The following is a 21,015-nucleotide window of genomic DNA, read 5'->3' on the forward strand; positions in this document are numbered from 1 at the left end:
AGCGCTGCCTCGCGACTTCAGCATCAGGTATGGCTCAGCTTCGCTCTCTGCACGTGTCCGTCGGCATACTGGGCATCTCTGGAGGTGAGCTTATTATTTTCAAGCATTTGCGGCAGCTGTACCGAGCACTCACAAGTCTCTGTCTTCTCTTATGTTATGTTATTATGTTTATTTCTTTATTCTACAAATAAATTTCCTGTATTTTGGTTTTAAAATGTGAGAACTTATGCTGTATGTTTTGAAACCCAACGCGTAAAAAACTTGAACGCGTGGCCAACCACTGTAGTCAGTTCTTGTGTTTATTGATGATTAAATGTCATATATATATGCTGGAAATTAAGTGACCTGCTAGTCTGGTATCATGTAAGTTTTGAACTGCAGAAATTACGATCAAAAACTTAAAAAAAAAAAAAAAAAAAGGAAAAAATAAAAAAGTCATCTTATATCAGAAAACGATTCTTAAAATCATTATTAATAATTGGTTACATAAAACATGTAATCATGTGAAGAAGTTAACAATTTTTCAGTTAATCATCTTTTACGCAGCTGCTCTTTCCATTAGATCAGGCAATATCACGCCATCCTTTTAATCAATTTTAATGTCTTCATGATAAAATGAAAGGGCTGTAACATAATAATTTTCAGTTTGTCATCAGTCCGTTGGCTCTAGATAATGGGGATTTGTTCTGACTTATAGGTTCTCTCCTGCTTTTGGTGAACAACTATGCCAGCTCACCTGAAAAAGACTTCATCCCCCACACTGCACTGGGGATTCTGCTCCTCATCATTGCAGCCCTCTTAGCTTATGCAGGTTGGTTTTCGTGAACGTATATCAATCCACTCATTTCTAGTATTGATTGATTTGTATTAGTGTGTAAAACTCATAATCCCCTCTCTATTTCCTCTTTTTCTCTCAGGTATCTGTCACAGTCTGTCCCACGCCCAGCTCTTCTCCTCTCTGTGTCTGACTGTCTCTGCCCTGTGGTGTGGTTCAGGTCTAGTGTACATCTTGGTGGGGCAGGGGGTGCTGCAGCCCACAGAGCTGAGATCCTCTCTGGTCCCGGGCCTGGCAGCATTCACCTTAGCCCTGCTAATCATAGGCGGCGTGGCAGTCATAGTGAAGAAAACAGTTCTGTTTCTCTTAGCCGTTGGCATTAGCTTAGCATGTGCCCATCAAATTGCCGGTTTGTCAGCGGCAGGTTTTGGTCAGTCTGCCACAGCTGCTAACTACCTTCTCGTCTGTCTGGTGGGTGTTTACTTTGGGTTTGGACGCCTGCTGTCCACCATCACTCGCGGTAAAGTGGAGCCTCCAGGAACAGGCCTGAAGAGCAAAGCTGAGCTGAAAACAGAGCAGAAACAGGGCTGTGGTGATGCACTGTCAGTAGGTCTGGTGATGAACTTGCTGTCTGCCTCTGTGCTAGCCTGTCCCCTCTTAGGTGTGGTCCCCCAGCTCTCCATCGGTCACGTCCCCTGGCTGTGGACAGCTGGAGTCTTCCAGCTCGCCATGTGTGTCCTCTTCTACCGAGCCTTGGACACACTGGCTGCCACGTTCTACGGCTTCACCGCTCTGCTGAAATTTGCTGAGGGCTACAGTGCTTTCCTATCATTGTACTCAATTCAGCCTTACTCCCCTGTCCCCTTTCCTGTTGTCTTCTCTGTGCTTTTCGCCGTCCTGGCTCTGTTCAGTTGCCAGAAGAGCTTACTGGAGGGACTCTACCAGTTATTCTTTGTAGCTTACTGTATCGCCATCGCAGCCCAGCCACAAGGCTTTTTCCAAGGAGGCACACAGGGTGTGCAGGGAGCTATATTTGTAATCTCTGCCGGCATGCTTTTAATTACCACATTTAATATGGTCTCAACTACAATGATTCCCACAGGGCAGGGCTACTTCAAAGCTTTAGTAACCCGGATGCAACCTCTCACTTTCAGAGCCCATGATAAAGAGCTCCATGCACCTCACCTGGGCTACTCCAAGTATGCAGATGCAGAGGTGTTAGGTCACGCCTGCAGTGTGCTGGCTGCTTTTGCCATCACAGCCACAGTTGGTGACAGAAACCCTCTGTCTGTGCTGGTTCTGCCCTGGGTGGTGGTGGCTGGAGGGATGCTCCAGCTGCTCTGCGGTTCAGTAGCTTTCGCCCGAGGTAAAACCTTTGAGAGCACAGTTTTTATTCTCTACGGGGTGATGTGGACAGTGTGGGGGCTCACACGATATGGCGGCCTGTACGGTGAAACCAGAGGCTTTCATCTGGCTGTCGGCATCATTAGCTTCATGCTGTTTAACGTTTTAGTGACAGCTGCAGCGCTGTTTCTAAATGTCGCCTGGTTTGCTTATGCCCTCACCTTCCAGCTCATACTTATTAGCTTCCTGCTGCACGCAGTAAGTGCGCTGCCTTATGGTTATGACATAGGAGTCACCATCATCTTTGGTCTCGTCAGTTTTTATTGCTTCCTGGCGCACATTTTCAACAGTACTTTCCAGTCCCCCCAAATCCCCTTAGGAAAACCTTTAATTAAGCTGAGTGGGGTCGGAGGAGGCACACATATCTGTCCACATGTACCAGCCCGCAAGGCCACATCTGTCCAGCAGATTGCAGGTGAGAATCAGTTAAAGAAATCAGTATTGATTAAAAAAAGACACATAGGTGTTTGCATACTTGATGTGCTATTTTTCTTCATCTTCCATCTGCAGAGATCATGAAAAATGGTGGCATATGTGGAATGCCTACTGACACAGTCTATGTGCTGGTGGCAGCTTGCAACAGGCCCGAAGCAGTTATCCGAGCTTACAAGTGAGTTTCCATTTTCGTGATTGTGTGCACTTATCTGCATTAATTTATTGAGTCAGTCTCATTACTCTCTAATTGCTGTGTTTGACTTTAGGGTGAAGAAGCAGGCGCAGGACAGACCCATGTCCCTGTGGATCTCCTCCATCAAGCAGCTGCAGCCGGTGCGACACTTGCTGAGCCCTCTGCTCCTAGACTTCATGGAGGCTGCATGGCCCTCCTCCATTAGCATGGTTATACCCAGAGGTGGGTGTGCACTTGTGAGTGCATATTTGCATGTATAACATGCATATTTGTGTGTGTTTCAGCATCACATTGGTCTCTTGTCTCACACAGGCCCATGGATGGACACCTTTGGTTTAGGAGATGCTGCCAAACACATAGGCACTCCACAAAGCATTGCCATCAGAAACCCAGACTGTGCTGTGGCCACACACCTCATTAATCTGGTACGGACTGCGGAAAACAATCAGGACAAGTCTTAAAGGGAGTGAAACTAGTCGGCAAGTAAATTAAACAACCTTTTTCTTGCAGGTGGGGCCCATCGCTGTAACATCAGCCAACCCTACAGGCGAGGCAGACACAACTCACCACAACCAAGTTTATGCCAAGCTGGGCAACAAGGTGAGGACAATATGTCAGTTTCATTAAACACAAGAGGCACTGATGTTTTGATTACTTTGCAGTAAACTACATGTGCATTTTGTTTGGTTAGGTGGATGGAGTGTTATGTGATGGAGCCTCCCCAGAGAACATTGCATCCACTGTGGTCGACTGCACAAAGATTGAAACAGGCCATATTGGTTTCTTCAGAGTGGGTCTCATTCCTAAATCTAAGGTAATGTCTCTTCTGCTTCTATTCACTCAAAATTAAGAGTTTGAGTTCAGTGAATGTTTAGACTTATAGCTGCTGCTTTTTTTGGGGTGCACTGAAGGTTCTACAAATCTTTGAGGAGGTTCAGAGGCGACACCGACACGGGCACGGGCAGACGAATCCTGCTTTTGAGTATGATCTGCATCTGCCAGACACACAGAGCGACACAAGTTCAGGAAGCGCAGTCTCAACGGCATCTACAGTTTCACCTGAACAAAGTCCAGTCCTCAGAAATGGGTCGTAGCATCAGTACACTGCCTGAAAATGCTGCCACATGTAACCTTAAGTCACATGAGATGTACACAAAAGTCTGTTATGAAAAGAAAAATCCACGCACGGATGGACATTTAAAAGTTGCCTCACTGTTGTTTGTAGCACCACGTGCAGGAACAACTACACAAGCTGTTCATATGTTGGAGTTTTATTGTGGCCAAACCGATATTTTTATCATGTGTGTCTGTTTACCTGAATGTTTTTTGCAAGAACAAACTTTGTATTGATATAAAATGTTCATGACGCATTACATGCACATTGACTGTAATGCACGCTAATCAGTTCTAATATGATTAACTGAATAATATGATTGTATGGTTTCTGCCGTATGTAATATATTTTCTTATTTTTTGCATTGCCTTTCCTTTTGTCTGGAAATTGTATTACTTTAAATACATGAATGTGCTGTATATACTTTTCATGATAAAATACACATTAAAATATTTCTAAAAGCAGCTGCAATTATTTATACAATGTTGTTTTAATATGTCATTGATCATGTGATTTAATGATTGTATCACTGCCTAATATGAAACGGCAATAACCCGCTTTGTTTTGCACTACTGTCGTCAATGTATATGTATGTTGTGTATAATGTATATTGTCAATATATGCTCACATTATCAACTTCATCTGGTGCAGTTTCCAAGTTGTACATTTCTCTCAACTGTGCAATAACACTATTATCCATATTGGCAACAGTACTTTTATAAACTGTGTGCATTGTGCATAAACATAGACTTAGTATTTCTCAAATGTAATATAACATATGACATTAGTAGTCTTCTCATAAGAATATTGGTAATAGTACTTTTTTGTTGCAGTAGGATTTTTATGCCATTTACTATTTTTTTATAATCTGTAAAAATGTGCATATACATAGCTGTTTTTCTGTTCTGTATCCTGTACACTTTTGTATTTTGATCTCTTTATGCCAATATGCTTGCTCTTTGTAATACTTGCTGGCTGTAACAACTGAATTTCCCCGACGTGGGATCAATAAAGTCTTATCTTATTTGAATTTGAAATTAATTAATTGAAAAGAGCAGATGCATAGCCAAATACAGTATATTCAGTTTAAGTGTAAGTCCAATGTGTTTGTCAAAAACACTCACTCTCTCATACTGGCTGCACACATTATGTGTTACCATCATGTGATGTTTGCATCATATACTCAGAGGAAATCCAAAGACAAAATTAAGATGATAGAATTGGTGATAAACATGAAAAAAGATGAGTGTTGAATAAAAGAATGACATTTGTTTATCAAATAGTGTCTGATGATGTCTAATGTAAGTGGAAAAATATGGAAAAACTGGATATTGTAATAATAATTGGAAATTACAAAACACCTTTCTCAACAAAGTAAAACAGTTTAGAACGTCGTTTGTCCTCTGTTGTGTGAGTTGAGGCCCGTCATTAACACATGAACAATGTGTTAGAAAGGTATTCTGGCAGGAAGGCTTTGTGCAACGCTTGCTGAGAATGTGCTTGATTGCAGCTGCTCAGGAAGTCTAATGTGGGTGGGTTTACTGTCAGTGATGCTCTGAGAATGACAACAGGTCGTACATTTCTATGAATAGCCTCATATGTCACAGAGCACAATTATCCTTCAATCAACACACGTACCTTTTGTGATGGGGATTTCTGCACCTGCCTCTTATCAGCTGTAGAAGTTTATGGCCGAATCCTGCGGCTTCACTTCCAATAACTTTTCACACATGCTGGCAACAATTAACACAAGAACCAGAAAACCGTCACAATAGTAGTATCACACTGTGCACTTAGCTATAATACAATTGAACATAAAACAGCACACGTAATCATATTTCTGGTTTTTACAGGTGACATGTAGTGATGTGTCATTTGTGACATAACAGGTGACAAGCAACACTAATCTGACTCATATAGTCCAGTGCTACTGGAAGAAACAAAATCTCAAACTCCTTGTTTCCTTCTGCAGAAACCTTTGGTAAACGTTGTTTCCTCATTGTTTGCCAATAAATGCTCCATTAAATGCTTTCTGAATCTTACTGCATTTCCTGCATCATTGGCAGTGCAGGTTTTTTCTTTCAAAAGTCATGAATTCCTCCCTGAGGGACTGGTTGCACAAAGGCTGTCTGAACAGAAGCCTGCAGTGTGTCGTCTGTTAACCTCTCGACAACTTATGGAGCAGCGTGGAAGACATCAGCACCCAGAGCCTCACACTACAAGCTCTCACAGCAGTGATTTTATCAGACGAAGTTTGGGTATTTACTGCATGCAGACGTGTGTCAGCTCATAAAACATACAAATATTTGCACATTTGTTGACTGTTTTGTAGTTTCACTGCCACCAAAACACCAGCAAACATCCAAGCCACAGCATGACTTCACCCCAGGCCTCACTCTCATGCCTGAGCTCTCCCTTCTTCAGGAAGTGCATGGAAAAAACACTTTCTAAGTAACTTATCTATCATGTAAAGCCTTATCAATGAATGGAAAGGGTTAATAAGTCAACATACACATCTTGAACTGCTCTAAAATAACAGCGTTTTAAACTGTTTTCCACTTGATTAAATGCTTCCTGGTGATGAGTTACTCAGTAAGAGCAGTGGTGTCTGTTTCATCATGAGCCTATATTTATTATTTACACAGGTCAAATCCCAAAGATATGTTTATCAATACAGGATTGAGAAGGAAAAACAACAACAAGGAAAATTCACGTAGATTTCCTTATTGTTACGGAAGTCTGGTGTCAGGAAAATGATTAGCGCCAATAAAAGATTTCTGTGTTCTGATTAGATTCACAAGGGGAAATCTTCCAGGAAACAATATGGCCTTCTCATCACATACAGGACATCCCCACTTTTCAAGTAGTCTTGGAGTGATGTATCAGGAAAATAACTTTCTTCCTATAAAAAGGAGTTCTTTGTGACTCTCTAACCTTACATGATGTAATGACACCACACAGGAATAAAAATATGTTGGCATTCATGTCAGCTCTCATCAGTGTTAATATACTTATAAACTTTGTTAAATCAGCACAAAGTGTCAAGTTCAATGTGTTTGACAAAAACACTCACAATTTCATGTCGGCTGCTCACATAAAATTTAAGCACATTATTTGTTAGCATCATGTGATGTTTGCATCATATACTCAGAGGTAATCCAAAGACAAAATAAACGCGATAGAATTGGTGATAAACATGAAAAAGGATCAGTGTTGAATAAAAGAATGACATATTTTTATCAAATAGTGTCTGATGATGTCTAATGTAAGTGGAAAAACATGGAAAAACTGGATATTGTAATAATAATTGGAAATTACAGAACACCTTTCTCAACAAAGTAAAACAGTTTAGAACGATCTATGAACAGCAGCGTAGACTGTGCAGTTCATGCATTTAAGGAAACAAACTTTATATTTTTAATTCCACGCCAACACACCCAAACTGCACCCACACATGTCCTCGCTCTTGTTGCGTGAACAGATCAAAAGACGGTGAATGTGTGCAGAGCGTTTTAGGGCAGGGTAGTTTCACTGTTATTATTACTATCAGGTCATCAGTTCATTCGTGTAGAGACCTTTTACATGGAAACCAAGAAATCTCATTCATCTAATTTCTGGAAATCACAACAGTATTCCTCTACTTACAAAAGAAACGTTTTGTTACGGAAGTCTGGTGTCAGGAAAATGATTAGTGTCAATAAAAGATTTCTGTGTTCTGATTAGATTCAAAAGGGGAAATCTTCCAGGAAACAATATGGCCTTCTCATCACATACAGGACATCCCCACTTTTCAAGTAGTCTTGGAGTGATGTATCAGGAAAATAACTTTCTTCCTATAAAAATGAGGTCTTTGTGATGTTTAGAAATGAAAGGATTTTTGTTATTAAAACAATTACAGAACACAATACATATTATGATGAGAACACAGAAAGTAATGAGACATTTTGCTCCCTTGTTAAGTTCAAATTAACACTATTATACTAACATACTGAGCTGTAGTTCAAACTGTTCAAAGATTTTAGAGCAGATATTTCATAATGGAATGAGTTCATTTCTATCTGCTTGAAACCATCAAAAGCTTTTTCAGTGTGTGAGTGTAGTTGGTACAGTTTTTCTAGACCTCAAAAAAGCTTTTATCTTCTCAGTCTAGTTGTTGTTTCACTTGTATGTCAATGACATCTCTGAATGATGCATCAGAGTGGTACTACATATATATGCTGACAATACTGTTTCATTTGTAGCAGTGAAAACATCAACTTTTGCTGCAGCCAAACTAACAAGAGAAGCACTCTTAGACATGGTGGCACTTTGGCTTGACACTTCCAACACAAAATGTTAGAAAACTGTCAAACAGAAAATACTGTTTATATATTTAGTTATATTGTATTTTTATTTTTATTATATGACATTATATAATATGTATTATGTATTATATAATGTCAAAAAAAATTTAAAAAAACCCTACTGCAACAAAATAATTTCCCAAAGTGGGATCAATAAAGAAACCGTCTAAGTCTGAGTATCTAAGTTTCTCAGTCAAAAAGCTCTCAACCACAAACACTTTCAACATGAGCAGAAAAGGCAGTGAACTAGGGAAAGTATACGACTTTAAGCATCTTGGAGTTGTTTTGTTGTTTTTAACAAATACATAAAAATGGTAGATAGGATTGTTAGGGCCAATCTTCAAACTCATTGTCAAATCAGACACTGTTTACCATTTCATACAGCTCTAACATTCATTTATTCATATAAACAGATATTTCTGTTTTTGTTTTTTTCAACTGAGATCTCATAATTGGTAGTTTCGTAACACATGCTGTAAGGAAATTCCTGTCAAGTTACTCAGCAAACCAATCAGATCAGAGCAGAGCAGAACAGATGCATAATTGAATCTGCCACACCATAATGCCAGAAAGGCCTGACGTCCTGGAAGAAGCCTGAAAGTTGGCTCACTTCCAAAGAACATGTGTTTATACAAGTTCCTCACAACTTAATCACACGTTTAAAAGTAACACTGACTCTAACCTGTCTTACATAATGTAATGACACCACACAGGAATGAAAATATGTTGGCATTCATGTCAGCTCTCATCAGCGTTAATATACTTATAAACTTTGTTAAATCAGCACAAAGAGTCAAGTTCAATGTGTTTGACAAAAACACTCACACTTTCATGTCGGCTGCTCACATAAAATTTAAGCACATTATGTGTTAGCATCATGTGATGTTTGCATCATATACTCAGAGGTAATCCAAAGACAAAATAAACGCGATAGAATTGGTGATAAACATGAAAAAGGAAAAACTGGATATTGTAATAATAATTGGAAATTACAGAACACCTTCCTCAACAAAGTAAAACAGTTTAGAACGATCTATGAACAGCAGCGTAGACTGTGCAGTTCATGCATTTAAGGAAAGAAACTTTATATTTTTAATTCCACGCTAACAAACCCAAACTGCACCCACACATGTCCTCGCTCTTGTTGCGTGAACAGATCAAAAGACGGTGAATGTGTGCAGAGCGTTTTAGGGCAGGGTAGTTTCACTGTTATTATTACTATCAGGTCATCAGTTCATTTGTGTAGAGACCTTTTACATGGAAACCAAGAAATCTCATTCATTTAATTTCAGGAAATCACAACAGTATTCCTCTACTTACAAAAGTGATATTTAAATATATTTATTAATAGAAACTTGACCATTTTACAGGTAAAATGTCAGCTGATCCAGCAAAATCATTTGTTAACTGTCCAAATAACAATCAGTTTCCTCCCCCTGATATGAGTCGCATCAGGATTACAATTAAAGACCATTTTGAAGCTGGACGCCTCGTATTAAAAATTGTTCCCTATTATTCAGTTCAATCAGTCTAGCTTCTGCCACCTCTAAAATACATACAGATGAACAATTGTTCCTTAGGTAACATTGTAAACATGTTATGTGGATAAACACTCACTGTCAAAATATTATGTTTTGTTTGGCCTGTAAATTGACACAGATTATTTAATCAGTGATGACCAGGACATTAAAAAATCCCAGAGTAAGCAGTTTTTATTTCAATATACTGATACAGACCTTTCTTTCCCAATGGAACCTTGTGGAGATGCTTAGTTCAGTTTCTATCCAACAGATTATTTTAACACAATGAAGTCATCTGTAGATATTGAATGAAAATCTTTTCTATATTTATCATGTTGATTAGGAAGGAGGAACTCTCTTAAAGGCCTCTGTGAACACGAGGAATGTTTCCAGTAAGCAAGTAAACCTGTTCCGACGTTCGTATGTGCACCTGTCGGTTATTTTAAGGCAGACTTGAAGAACCTGGTTGATCCCATGACACTGCCGGCCTGTTCTGGAGTTCCCGTACAGCGCCCTGATCCTCCACTGACTTTATCACTAGTATTAGTATTAGTGTACACTTTTCATTTAAATTCAACCATTTTTTATTTATCTCCCTTAGGTTTCCTTCTGTCATCCATCCACCCCATAGACTGACACAGGCACGCACGCACACACACATGCACACACGCATGCATGCATGCACCAACATCTAAGCAACAGAACAGCCGACACCTGACATCGCCCTGTTCTATTATTACCTGTGAAATCCTGTAAACTGGCCTGTATTCATGTTCTTGTCCTCCTCGTGTGGTTTTGTCAGTGTTTGATATTTTGTCTTGCAATCATAAAAAAAAGACATACTTAAAAAAAATGTGACCGTATCCTATGAGCTCAGGAATCTGAATTCAGGTCGTCTGTTGTGTGAGTTGAGGCCCGTCTGTAATGTTCACAAATTGACTTTAAGGTGGTGAGACAGATGTTGATAAGTTGTGGAGCAAAGTGATGAAGTATGAGGAGTAAAAACGTTCTTAGAAGAAAAGTTCAGTGAGAAACTAAAACTTTCCATCACCTAACTAATTTTCATAGCTGAACCAAACCAAACTGTGGCCTTCTCACAACATGAACAATGTGTTAGAAAGGTATTCTGGCAGGAAGGCTTTGTGCAACGTTTGTTGAGAATGTGCTTGATTGCAGCTGCTCAGGAAGGCTAATGTGGCTGGGTTTACTGTCAGTGATGCTCTGAGAATGACAACAGGTTGTACATTTCTATGTATACAGTGGTGGAAAAAAGTTTTCAGACACCTCATGCATTTGTGAAATATTGCATTAAGAATCACTCTTCGGTCTTCAAGTGCAATTTCTTTTTGTACAGTTTCAGCCAAAATACTAAACAAATCCTAAAAAAGCCATTAAAAACTAAAAATTGATTGGTTCCATAAAAATACAAAAGAAATTTTGAGTATTGGGTCATTTTGGTACCAGCGATCCACGAATGAAGGTCGTGCTTTTTTTAAAAGATACAATTTTTGTTGCCGTGCTTCATGTCTATATAAAGCCAGCATATTTGAAAGTTCTTCAGAGACAAAAATGGCTAAAACAAGGAGCCTAACGCAGGAAACACACCTGAAGATAGAGATTGTCAGCCAGGAAGGGTACAGCTGCCGCCAGATAGCCAGTCCTTCAGCAGCTGGATACACTCTGCAGAAATACAGACAAACCAACGGTTTGGAAGACAAACTAAGGTCTGGGCGTCCAAGGGTTTCTTTAGTAAGAAATGACTGCAACCTGATCTGCATGTGTAGGGAAAACCGCCGAATGACATCACAGGAGCTTCAGCAGCAGTGGTCAAATCAAACTGGTGTCCAGTGTTCCACCCGCACTGTACATGGCCGACTTTTAGATCATGGCTTAAGGTCCTACAAGGCTGTCAAGAAGCCCCTGTTCAATGAGAGACAGAGGTTAGCCTGGTGTCGTTGGGCCCAAGCACACAAGAAGTGGACAGCCAGGAACTGGGAGAAGATTCTGTGGTCAGATGAGTCCAGTTTCCAGCTTTATCTTCCTCATGCTAATGTGAGGATAGCAGAAGGCCAGGCGAAGCATTATCTCTAACATGTACAGTACCTACTGTCAAGCATGGTGGAGGCAGTATCATGGTTTGGGGATTCATGAGTGCTGCTGGTGTTGGTCATCTCACTGTCTGTGATGGCACATTGAACTCTGCCAAGCATTGTGCCATTCTCGAAACCCACATGCTCCCTTCTGCACATGCACTGTGCCGTCAAGGTCAAAACTGTAGAACTGGGCTGCAGGAGCACAGTATCCAGGTCTTAGAGTGGCCAGCTCAATCCCCGGACATGAGCCCCACAGAAAATCTGTGGTGGATTATCAAAAGGTCTTTCAAAGCATAAACCAAAGAATTTAGAAGAATTAAAAGCAGTAATTCAAGAAGAATGGGACAAGATTACCCCTCAACAGTGTGAAAGGCTCGTGGGGAACATGCCAGCCAGGATTTGAGCTCTACTGCGTGCTAATGGCAAGACTACTAAATATTAATTTGATGATGTGATGGTTTATTTATTTTTTGTTCAGTTTTGAACACATTCTGTTATTTGTTGACTTTGATATCGACAGTGTTGAGAACTGACATATTGAAACTGTCAAGAATTTAGTTTTGTTCGTTTTTCTTGTAAACAATAAGCAAAAACAATATCATTTGTATTTGTTTGTGTCTGTCTAATGCAGCCACACCTTTTGAAACACAAACAATTGTGATTGTGATTGTGATTGAAATTTTTTCCACAAATATTTCATGATAGTATTTGAGATTGAAAATATCAAAATTTTAAGGGTGTCCGAAAACTTTTTTCCACCACTGTAGCCTCATATGTCACAGAGCACTTCCTTGTCCTCAAAGACAAACTATTATCCTTCAGTTAACACACTTACCTTTTGTGATGGGGATTTCTGCACCTGCCTCTTATCAGCTGTAGAAGTTTATGGTTGAATCCTAGTGCTACTGGAAGAAACAAAATCTCGTGATGTGTCATTTGTGACATAACAGGTGACAAGCAACACTAATCTGACTCATATAGTCCAGTGCTACTGGAAGAAACAAAATCTCACACTCCTTGTTTCCTTCTGCAGAAACCTTTGGTAAACGTTGTTTCCTCATTGTTTGCCAATAAATGCTCCATTAAATTCTTTCTGAATCTTAATGCATTTCCTGCATCATTGGCAGTGCAGGTTTTTTCTTTCAAAAGTCATGAATTCCTCCCTGAGGGACTGGTTGCACAAAGGCTGTCTGAACAGAAGCCTGCAGTGTGTCGTCTGTTAACCTCTCGACAACTTATGGAGCAGCGTGGAAGACATCAGCACCCAGAGCCTCACACTACAAGCTCTCACAGCAGTGATTTTATCAGACAAAGTTTGGGTATTTACTGCATGCAGACGTGTGTCAGCTCATAAAACATACAAATATTTGCACATATGTTGACTGTTTTGTAGTTTCACTGCCACCAAAACACCAGCAAACATCCAAGCCACAGCATGACTTCACCCCAGGCCTCACTCTCATGCCTGAGCTCTCCCTTCTTCAGGAAGTGCATGGAAAAAACACTTTCTAAGGAACTTATCTATCATGTAAAGCCTTATCAATGAATGGAAAGGGTTAATAAGTCAACATACACATCTTGAACTGCTCTAAAATAACAGCGTTTTAAACCGTTTTCCACTTGATTAAATGCTTCCTGGTGATGAGTTACTCAGTAAGAGCAGTGGCGTCTGTTTCATCATGAGCCTATATTTATTATTTACACAGGTCAAATCCCAAAGATATGTTTATCAGTACAGGATTGAGAAGAAAAACAACAACAAGGAAAATTCATGTATATTTCCTTATTGTTACGGAAGTCTGGTGTCAGGAAAATGATTAGCGTCAATAAAAGATTTCTGTGTTCTGATTAGATTCAAAAGGGGAAATCTTCCAGGAAACAATATGGCCTTCTCATCACATACAGGACATCCCCACTTTTCAAGTAGTCTTGGAGTGATGTATCAGGAAAATAACTTTCTTCCTTTAAAAATGAGGTCTTTGTGATGTTTAGAAATGAAAGGATTTTTGCTATCGAAACAATTACAGAACGCAATACATATTATGATGAGAACACAGAACGTAATGAGACATTTTGCTCCCTTGTTAAGTTCAAATTAACACTATTATACTAACATACTGAGCTGTAGTTCAAACTGTTCAAAGATTTTAGAGCAGATATTTCATAATGGAATGAGTTCATTTCTATCTGCTTGAAACCATCAAAAGCTTTTTCAGTGTGTGAGTGTAGTTGGTACAGTTTTTCTAGACCTCAAAAAAGCTTTTATCTTCTCAGTCTAGTTGTTGTTTCACTTGTATATCAATGACATCTCTGAATGATGCATCAGAGTGGTACTACATATATATGCTGACAATACTGTTTCATTTGTAGCAGTGAAAACATCAACTTTTGCTGCAGCCAAACTAACAAGAGAAGCACTCTTAGACATGGTGGCACTTTGGCTTGACACTTCCAACACAAAATGTTAGAAAACTGTCAAACAGAAAATACTGTTTATATACTTAGTTATATTGTATTTTTATTTTTATTATATGACATTATATAATATGTATTATGTATTATATAATGTCAAAAAAAATTTAAAAAAACCCTACTGCAACAAAATAATTTCCCAAAGTGGGATCAATAAAGAAACCGTCTAAGTCTGAGTATCTAAGTTTCTCAGTCAAAAAGCTCTCAACCACAAACACTTTCAACATGAGCAGAAAAGGCAGTGAACTAGGGAAAGTATACGACTTTAAGCATCTTGGAGTTGTTTTGTTGTTTTTAACAAATACATAAAAATGGTAGATAGGATTGTTAGGGCCAAGCTTCAAACTCATTGTCAAATCAGACACTGTTTACCATTTCATACAGCTCTAACATTCATTTATTCATATAAACAGATATTTCTGTTTTTGTTTTTTTCAACTGAGATCTCATAATTGGTAGTTTCGTAACACATGCTGTAAGGAAATTCCTGTCAAGTTACTCAGCAAACCAATCAGATCAGAGCAGAGCAGAACAGATGCATAATTGAATCTGCCACACCATAATGCCAGAAAGGCCTGACGTCCTGGAAGAAGCCTGAAAGTTGGCTCACTTCCAAAGAACATGTGTTTATACAAGTTCCTCACAACTTAATCACACGTTTAAAAGTAACACTGACTCTAACCTGTCTTACATAATGTAATGACACCACACAGGAATAAAAACATGTTGGCATTCACGTCAGCTCTCATCAGCGTTAATATACTTATAAACTTTGTTAAATCAGCACAAAGTGTCAAGTTCAATGTGTTTGACAAAAACACTCACACTTTCATGTCGGCTGCTCACATCAAATTTAAGCACATTATGTGTTAGCATCATGTGATGTTTGCATCATATACTCAGAGGTAATCCAAAGACAAAATAAACGCGATAGAATTGGTGATAAACATGAAAAAGGATCAGTGTTGAATAAAAAAATGACATATTTTTGTCAAATAGTGTCTGATGATGTCTAATGTAAGTGGAAAAATATGGAAAAACTGGATATTGTAATAATAATTGGAAATTACAGAACACCTTCCTCAACAAAGTAAAACAGTTTAGAACGATCTATGAACAGCAGCGTAGACTGTGCAGTTCATGCATTTAAGGAAAGAAACTTTATATTTTTAATTCCACGCTAACAAACCCAAACTGCACCCACACATGTCCTCGCTCTTGTTGCGTGAACAGATCAAAAGACGGTGAATGTGTGCAGAGCGTTTTAGGGCAGGGTAGTTTCACTGTTATTATTACTATCAGGTCATCAGTTCATTTGTGTAGAGACCTTTTACATGGAAACCAAGAAATCTCATTCATTTAATTTCAGGAAATCACAACAGTATTCCTCTACTTACAAAAGTGATATTTAAATATATTTATTAATAGAAACTTGACCATTTTACAGGTAAAATGTCAGCTGATCCAGCAAAATCATTTGTTAACTGTCCAAATAACAATCAGTTTCCTCCCCCTGATATGAGTCGCATCAGGATTACAATTAAAGACCATTTTGAAGCTGGACGCCTCGTATTAAAAATTGTTCCCTATTATTCAGTTCAATCAGTCTAGCTTCTGCCACCTCTAAAATACATACAGATGAACAATTGTTCCTTAGGTAACATTGTAAACATGTTATGTGGATAAACACTCACTGTCAAAATATTATGTTTTGTTTGGCCTGTAAATTGACACAGATTATTTAATCAGTGATGACCAGGACATAAAAAAATCCCAGAGTAAGCAGTTTTCATTTCAATATACTGATACAGACCTTTCTTTCCCAATGGAACCTTGTGGAGATGCTTAGTTCAGTTTCTATCCAACAGATTATTTTAACACAATGAAGTCATCTGTAGATATTGAATGAAAATCTTTTCTATATTTATCATGTTGATTAGGAAGGAGGAACTCTCTTAAAGGCCTCTGTGAACACGAGGAATGTTTCCAGTAAGCAAGTAAACCTGTTCCGACGTTCGTATGTGCACCTGTCGGTTATTTTAAGGCAGACTTGAAGAACCTGGTTGATCCCATGACACTGCCGGCCTGTTCTGGAGTTCCCGTACAGCGCCCTGATCCTCCACTGACTTTATCACTAGTATTAGTATTAGTGTACACTTTTCATTTAAATTCAACCATTTTTTATTTATCTCCCTTAGGTTTCCTTCTGTCATCCATCCACCCCATAGACTGACACAGGCACGCACGCACACACACATGCACACACGCATGCATGCATGCACCAACATCTAAGCAACAGAACAGCCGACACCTGACATCGCCCTGTTCTATTATTACCTGTGAAATCCTGTAAACTGGCCTGTATTCATGTTCTTGTCCTCCTCGTGTGGTTTTGTCAGTGTTTGATATTTTGTCTTGCAATCATAAAAAAAAGACATACTTAAAAAAAATGTGACCGTATCCTATGAGCTCAGGAATCTGAATTCAGGTCGTCTGTTGTGTGAGTTGAGGCCCGTCTGTAATGTTCACAAATTGACTTTAAGGTGGTGAGACAGATGTTGATAAGTTGTGGAGCAAAGTGATGAAGTATGAGGAGTAAAAACGTTCTTAGAAGAAAAGTTCAGTGAGAAACTAAAACTTTCCATCACCTAACTAATTTTCATAGCTGAACCAAACCAAACTGTGGCCTTCTCACAACATGAACAATGTGTTAGAAAGGTATTCTGGCAGGAAGGCTTTGTGCAACGTTTGTTGAGAATGTGCTTGATTGCAGCTGCTCAGGAAGGCTAATGTGGCTGGGTTTACTGTCAGTGATGCTCTGAGAATGACAACAGGTTGTACATTTCTATGTATACAGTGGTGGAAAAAAGTTTTCAGACACCTCATGCATTTGTGAAATATTGCATTAAGAATCACTCTTCGGTCTTCAAGTGCAATTTCTTTTTGTACAGTTTCAGCCAAAATACTAAACAAATCCTATAAAAGCCATTAAAAACTAAAAATTGATTGGTTCCATAAAAATACAAAAGAAATTTTGAGTATTGGGTCATTTTGGTACCAACGATCCACGAATGAAGGTCGTGCTTTTTTTAAAAGATGCAATTTTTGTTGCCGTGCTTCATGTCTATATAAAGCCAGCATATTTGAAAGTTCTTCAGAGACAAAAATGGCTAAAACAAGGAACCTAACGCAGGAAACACACCTGAAGATAGAGATTGTCAGCCAGGAAGGGTACAGCTGCCGCCAGATAGCCAGTCCTTCAGCAGCTGGATACACTCTGCAGAAATACAGACAAACCAACGGTTTGGAAGACAAACTAAGATCTGGGCGTCCAAGGGTTTCTTTAGTAAGAAATGACTGCAACCTGATCTGCATGTGTAGGGAAAACCGCCGAATGACATCACAGGAGCTTCAGCAGCAGTGGTCAAATCAAACTGGTGTCCAGTGTTCCACCCGCACTGTACATGGCCGACTTTTAGATCATGGCTTAAGGTCCTACAAGGCTGTCAAGAAGCCCCTGTTCAATGAGAGACAGAGGTTAGCCTGGTGTCGTTGGGCCCCAGCACACAAGAAGTGGACAGCCAGGAACTGGGAGAAGATTCTGTGGTCAGATGAGTCCAGTTTCCAGCTTTATCTTCCTCCTGCTAATGTGAGGATATGCAGAAGGCCAGGCGAAGCATTATCTCTAACATGTACAGTACCTACTGTCAAGCATGGTGGAGGCAGTATCATGGTTTGGGGATTCATGAGTGCTGCTGGTGTTGGTCATCTCACTGTCTGTGATGGCACATTGAACTCTGCCAAGCATTGTGCCATTCTCGAAACCCACATGCTCCCTTCTGCACGTGCACTGTGCCGTCAAGGTCAAAACTGTAGAACTGGGCTGCAGGAGCACAGTATCCAGGTCTTAGAGTGGCCAGCTCAATCCCCGGACATGAGCCCCACAGAAAATCTGTGGTGGATTATCAAAAGGTCTTTCAAAGCATAAACCAAAGAATTTAGAAGAATTAAAAGCAGTAATTCAAGAAGAATGGGACAAGATTACCCCTCAACAGTGTGAAAGGCTCGTGGGGAACATGCCAGCCAGGATTTGAGCTCTACTGCGTGCTAATGGCAAGACTACTAAATATTAATTTGATGATGTGATGGTTTATTTATTTTTTGTTCAGTTTTGAACACATTCTGTTATTTGTTGACTTTGATATCGACAGTGTTGAGAACTGACATATTGAAACTGTCAAGAATTTAGTTTTGTTCGTTTTTCTTGTAAACAATAAACAAAAACAATATCATTTGTATTTGTTTGTGTCTGTCTAATGCAGCCACACCTTTTGAAACACAAACAATTGTGATTGTGATTGAAATTTTTTCCACAAATATTTCATGATAGTATTTGAGATTGAAAATATCAAAATTTTAAGGGTGTCCGAAAACTTTTTTCCACCACTGTAGCCTCATATGTCACAGAGCACTTCCTTGTCCTCAAAGACAAACTATTATCCTTCAGTTAACACACTTACCTTTTGTGATGGGGATTTCTGCACCTGCCTCTTATCAGCTGTAGAAGTTTATGGTTGAATCCTAGTGCTACTGGAAGAAACAAAATCTCGTGATGTGTCATTTGTGACATAACAGGTGACAAGCAACACTAATCTGACTCATAGTCCAGTGCTACTGGAAGAAACAAAATCTCACACTCCTTGTTTCCTTCTGCAGAAACCTTTGGTAAACGTTGTTTCCTCATTGTTTGCCAATAAATGCTCCATTAAATTCTTTCTGAATCTTAATGCATTTCCTGCATCATTGGCAGTGCAGGTTTTTTCTTTCAAAAGTCATGAATTCCTCCCTGAGGGACTGGTTGCACAAAGGCTGTCTGAACAGAAGCCTGCAGTGTGTCGTCTGTTAACCTCTCGACAACTTATGGAGCAGCGTGGAAGACATCAGCACCCAGAGCCTCACACTACAAGCTCTCACAGCAGTGATTTTATCAGACAAAGTTTGGGTATTTACTGCATGCAGACGTGTGTCAGCTCATAAAACATACAAATATTTGCACATATGTTGACTGTTTTGTAGTTTCACTGCCACCAAAACACCAGCAAACATCCAAGCCACAGCATGACTTCACCCCAGGCCTCACTCTCATGCCTGAGCTCTCCCTTCTTCAGGAAGTGCATGGAAAAAACACTTTCTAAGTAACTTATCTATCATGTAAAGCCTTATCAATGAATGGAAAGGGTTAATAAGTCAACATACACATCTTGAACTGCTCTAAAATAACAGCGTTTTAAACCGTTTTCCACTTGATTAAATGCTTCCTGGTGATGAGTTACTCAGTAAGAGCAGTGGTGTCTGTTTCATCATGAGCCTATATTTATTATTTACACAGGTCAAATCCCAAAGATATGTTTATCAATACAGGATTGAGAAGAAAAACAACAACAAGGAAAATTCATGTATATTTCCTTATTGTTACGGAAGTCTGGTGTCAGGAAAATGATTAGCGTCAATAAAAGATTTCTGTGTTCTGATTAGATTCAAAAGGGGAAATCTTCCAGGAAACAATATGGCCTTCTCATCACATACAGGACATCCCCACTTTTCAAGTAGTCTTGGAGTGATGTATCAGGAAAATAACTTTCTTCCTATAAAAATGAGGTCTTTGTGATGTTTAGAAATGAAAGGATTTTTGCTATTAAAACAATTACAGAACGCAATACATATTATGATGAGAACACAGAAAGTAATGAGACATTTTGCTCCCTTGTTAAGTTCAAATTAACACTATTATACTAACATACTGAGCTGTAGTTCAAACTGTTCAAAGATTTTAGAGCAGATATTTCATAATGGAATGAGTTCATTTCTATCTGCTTGAAACCATCAAAAGCTTTTTCAGTGTGTGAGTGTAGTTGGTACAGTTTTTCTAGACCTCAAAAAAGCTTTTATCTTCTCAGTCTAGTTGTTGTTTCACTTGTATATCAATGACATCTCTGAATGATGCATCAGAGTGGTACTACATATATATGCTGACAATACTGTTTCATTTGTAGCAGTGAAAACATCAACTTTTGCTGCAGCCAAACTAACAAGAGAAGCACTCTTAGACATGGTGGCACTTTGGCTTGACACTTCCAACACAAAATGTTAGAAAACTGTCAAACAGAAAATACTGTTTATATACTTAGTTATATTGTATTTTTATTTTTATTATATGACATTATATAATATGTATTATGTATTATATAATGTCAAAAAAAAAACCGACTGCAACAAAATAATTTCCCAAAGTGGGATCAATAAAGAAACTGTCTAAGTCTGAGTCTGAGTTTCTCAGTCAAAAAGCTCTCAACCACAAACACTTTCAACATGAGCAGAAAAGGCAGTGAACTAGGGAAAGTATACGACTTTAAGCATCTTGGAGTTGTTTTGTTGTTTTTAACAAATACATAAAAATGGTAGATAGGATTGTTAGGGCCAATCTTCAAACTCACTGTCAAATCAGACACTGTTTACCATTTCATACAGCTCTAACATTCATTTATTCATATAAACAGATATTTCTGTTTTTGTTTTTTTCAACTGAGATCTCATAATTGGTAGTTTGTAACACATGCTGTAAGGAAATTCCTGTCAAGTTGCTCAGCAAACCAATCAGATCAGAGC

The 21,015-nt window shown here is 39.0% G+C and overlaps 1 protein-coding gene across 1 annotated transcript; it reads left to right on the top strand.

The window, feature by feature from the left end:
- Positions 1-29: 29 nt before the first annotated feature.
- On the top strand, positions 30-4,063 carry LOC139331485 (uncharacterized). The gene is made up of 9 exons (XM_070962960.1): positions 30-84; positions 698-811; positions 918-2,594; positions 2,690-2,789; positions 2,881-3,029; positions 3,120-3,232; positions 3,318-3,407; positions 3,499-3,621; positions 3,719-4,063. Exons 1-9 carry the CDS (start codon positions 30-32, stop codon positions 3,899-3,901), a joined length of 2,604 nt encoding a protein of 867 aa, XP_070819061.1. The 3' UTR covers positions 3,902-4,063.
- The last annotated feature ends 16,952 nt before the right edge of the window (positions 4,064-21,015 follow it).

This window comes from Chaetodon trifascialis, chromosome 5 (assembly GCF_039877785.1).
Source record: "Chaetodon trifascialis isolate fChaTrf1 chromosome 5, fChaTrf1.hap1, whole genome shotgun sequence".
Taxonomy (NCBI): Eukaryota; Metazoa; Chordata; class Actinopteri; order Chaetodontiformes; family Chaetodontidae; genus Chaetodon; species Chaetodon trifascialis.

Bases quoted from the DNA above. Each gene is read 5' to 3' on its own strand.
- LOC139331485 (XM_070962960.1), top strand. From the start codon at position 30: ATGGCTCAGCTTCGCTCTCTGCACGTGTCCGTCGGCATACTGGGCATC. The intron at 3,030-3,119 runs GTGGGTGTGCAC...TGTCTCACACAG, and splicing joins TAGCATGGTTATACCCAGAG to GCCCATGGATGGACACCTTT. The intron at 3,622-3,718 runs GTAATGTCTCTT...GGTGCACTGAAG, and splicing joins GTCTCATTCCTAAATCTAAG to GTTCTACAAATCTTTGAGGA.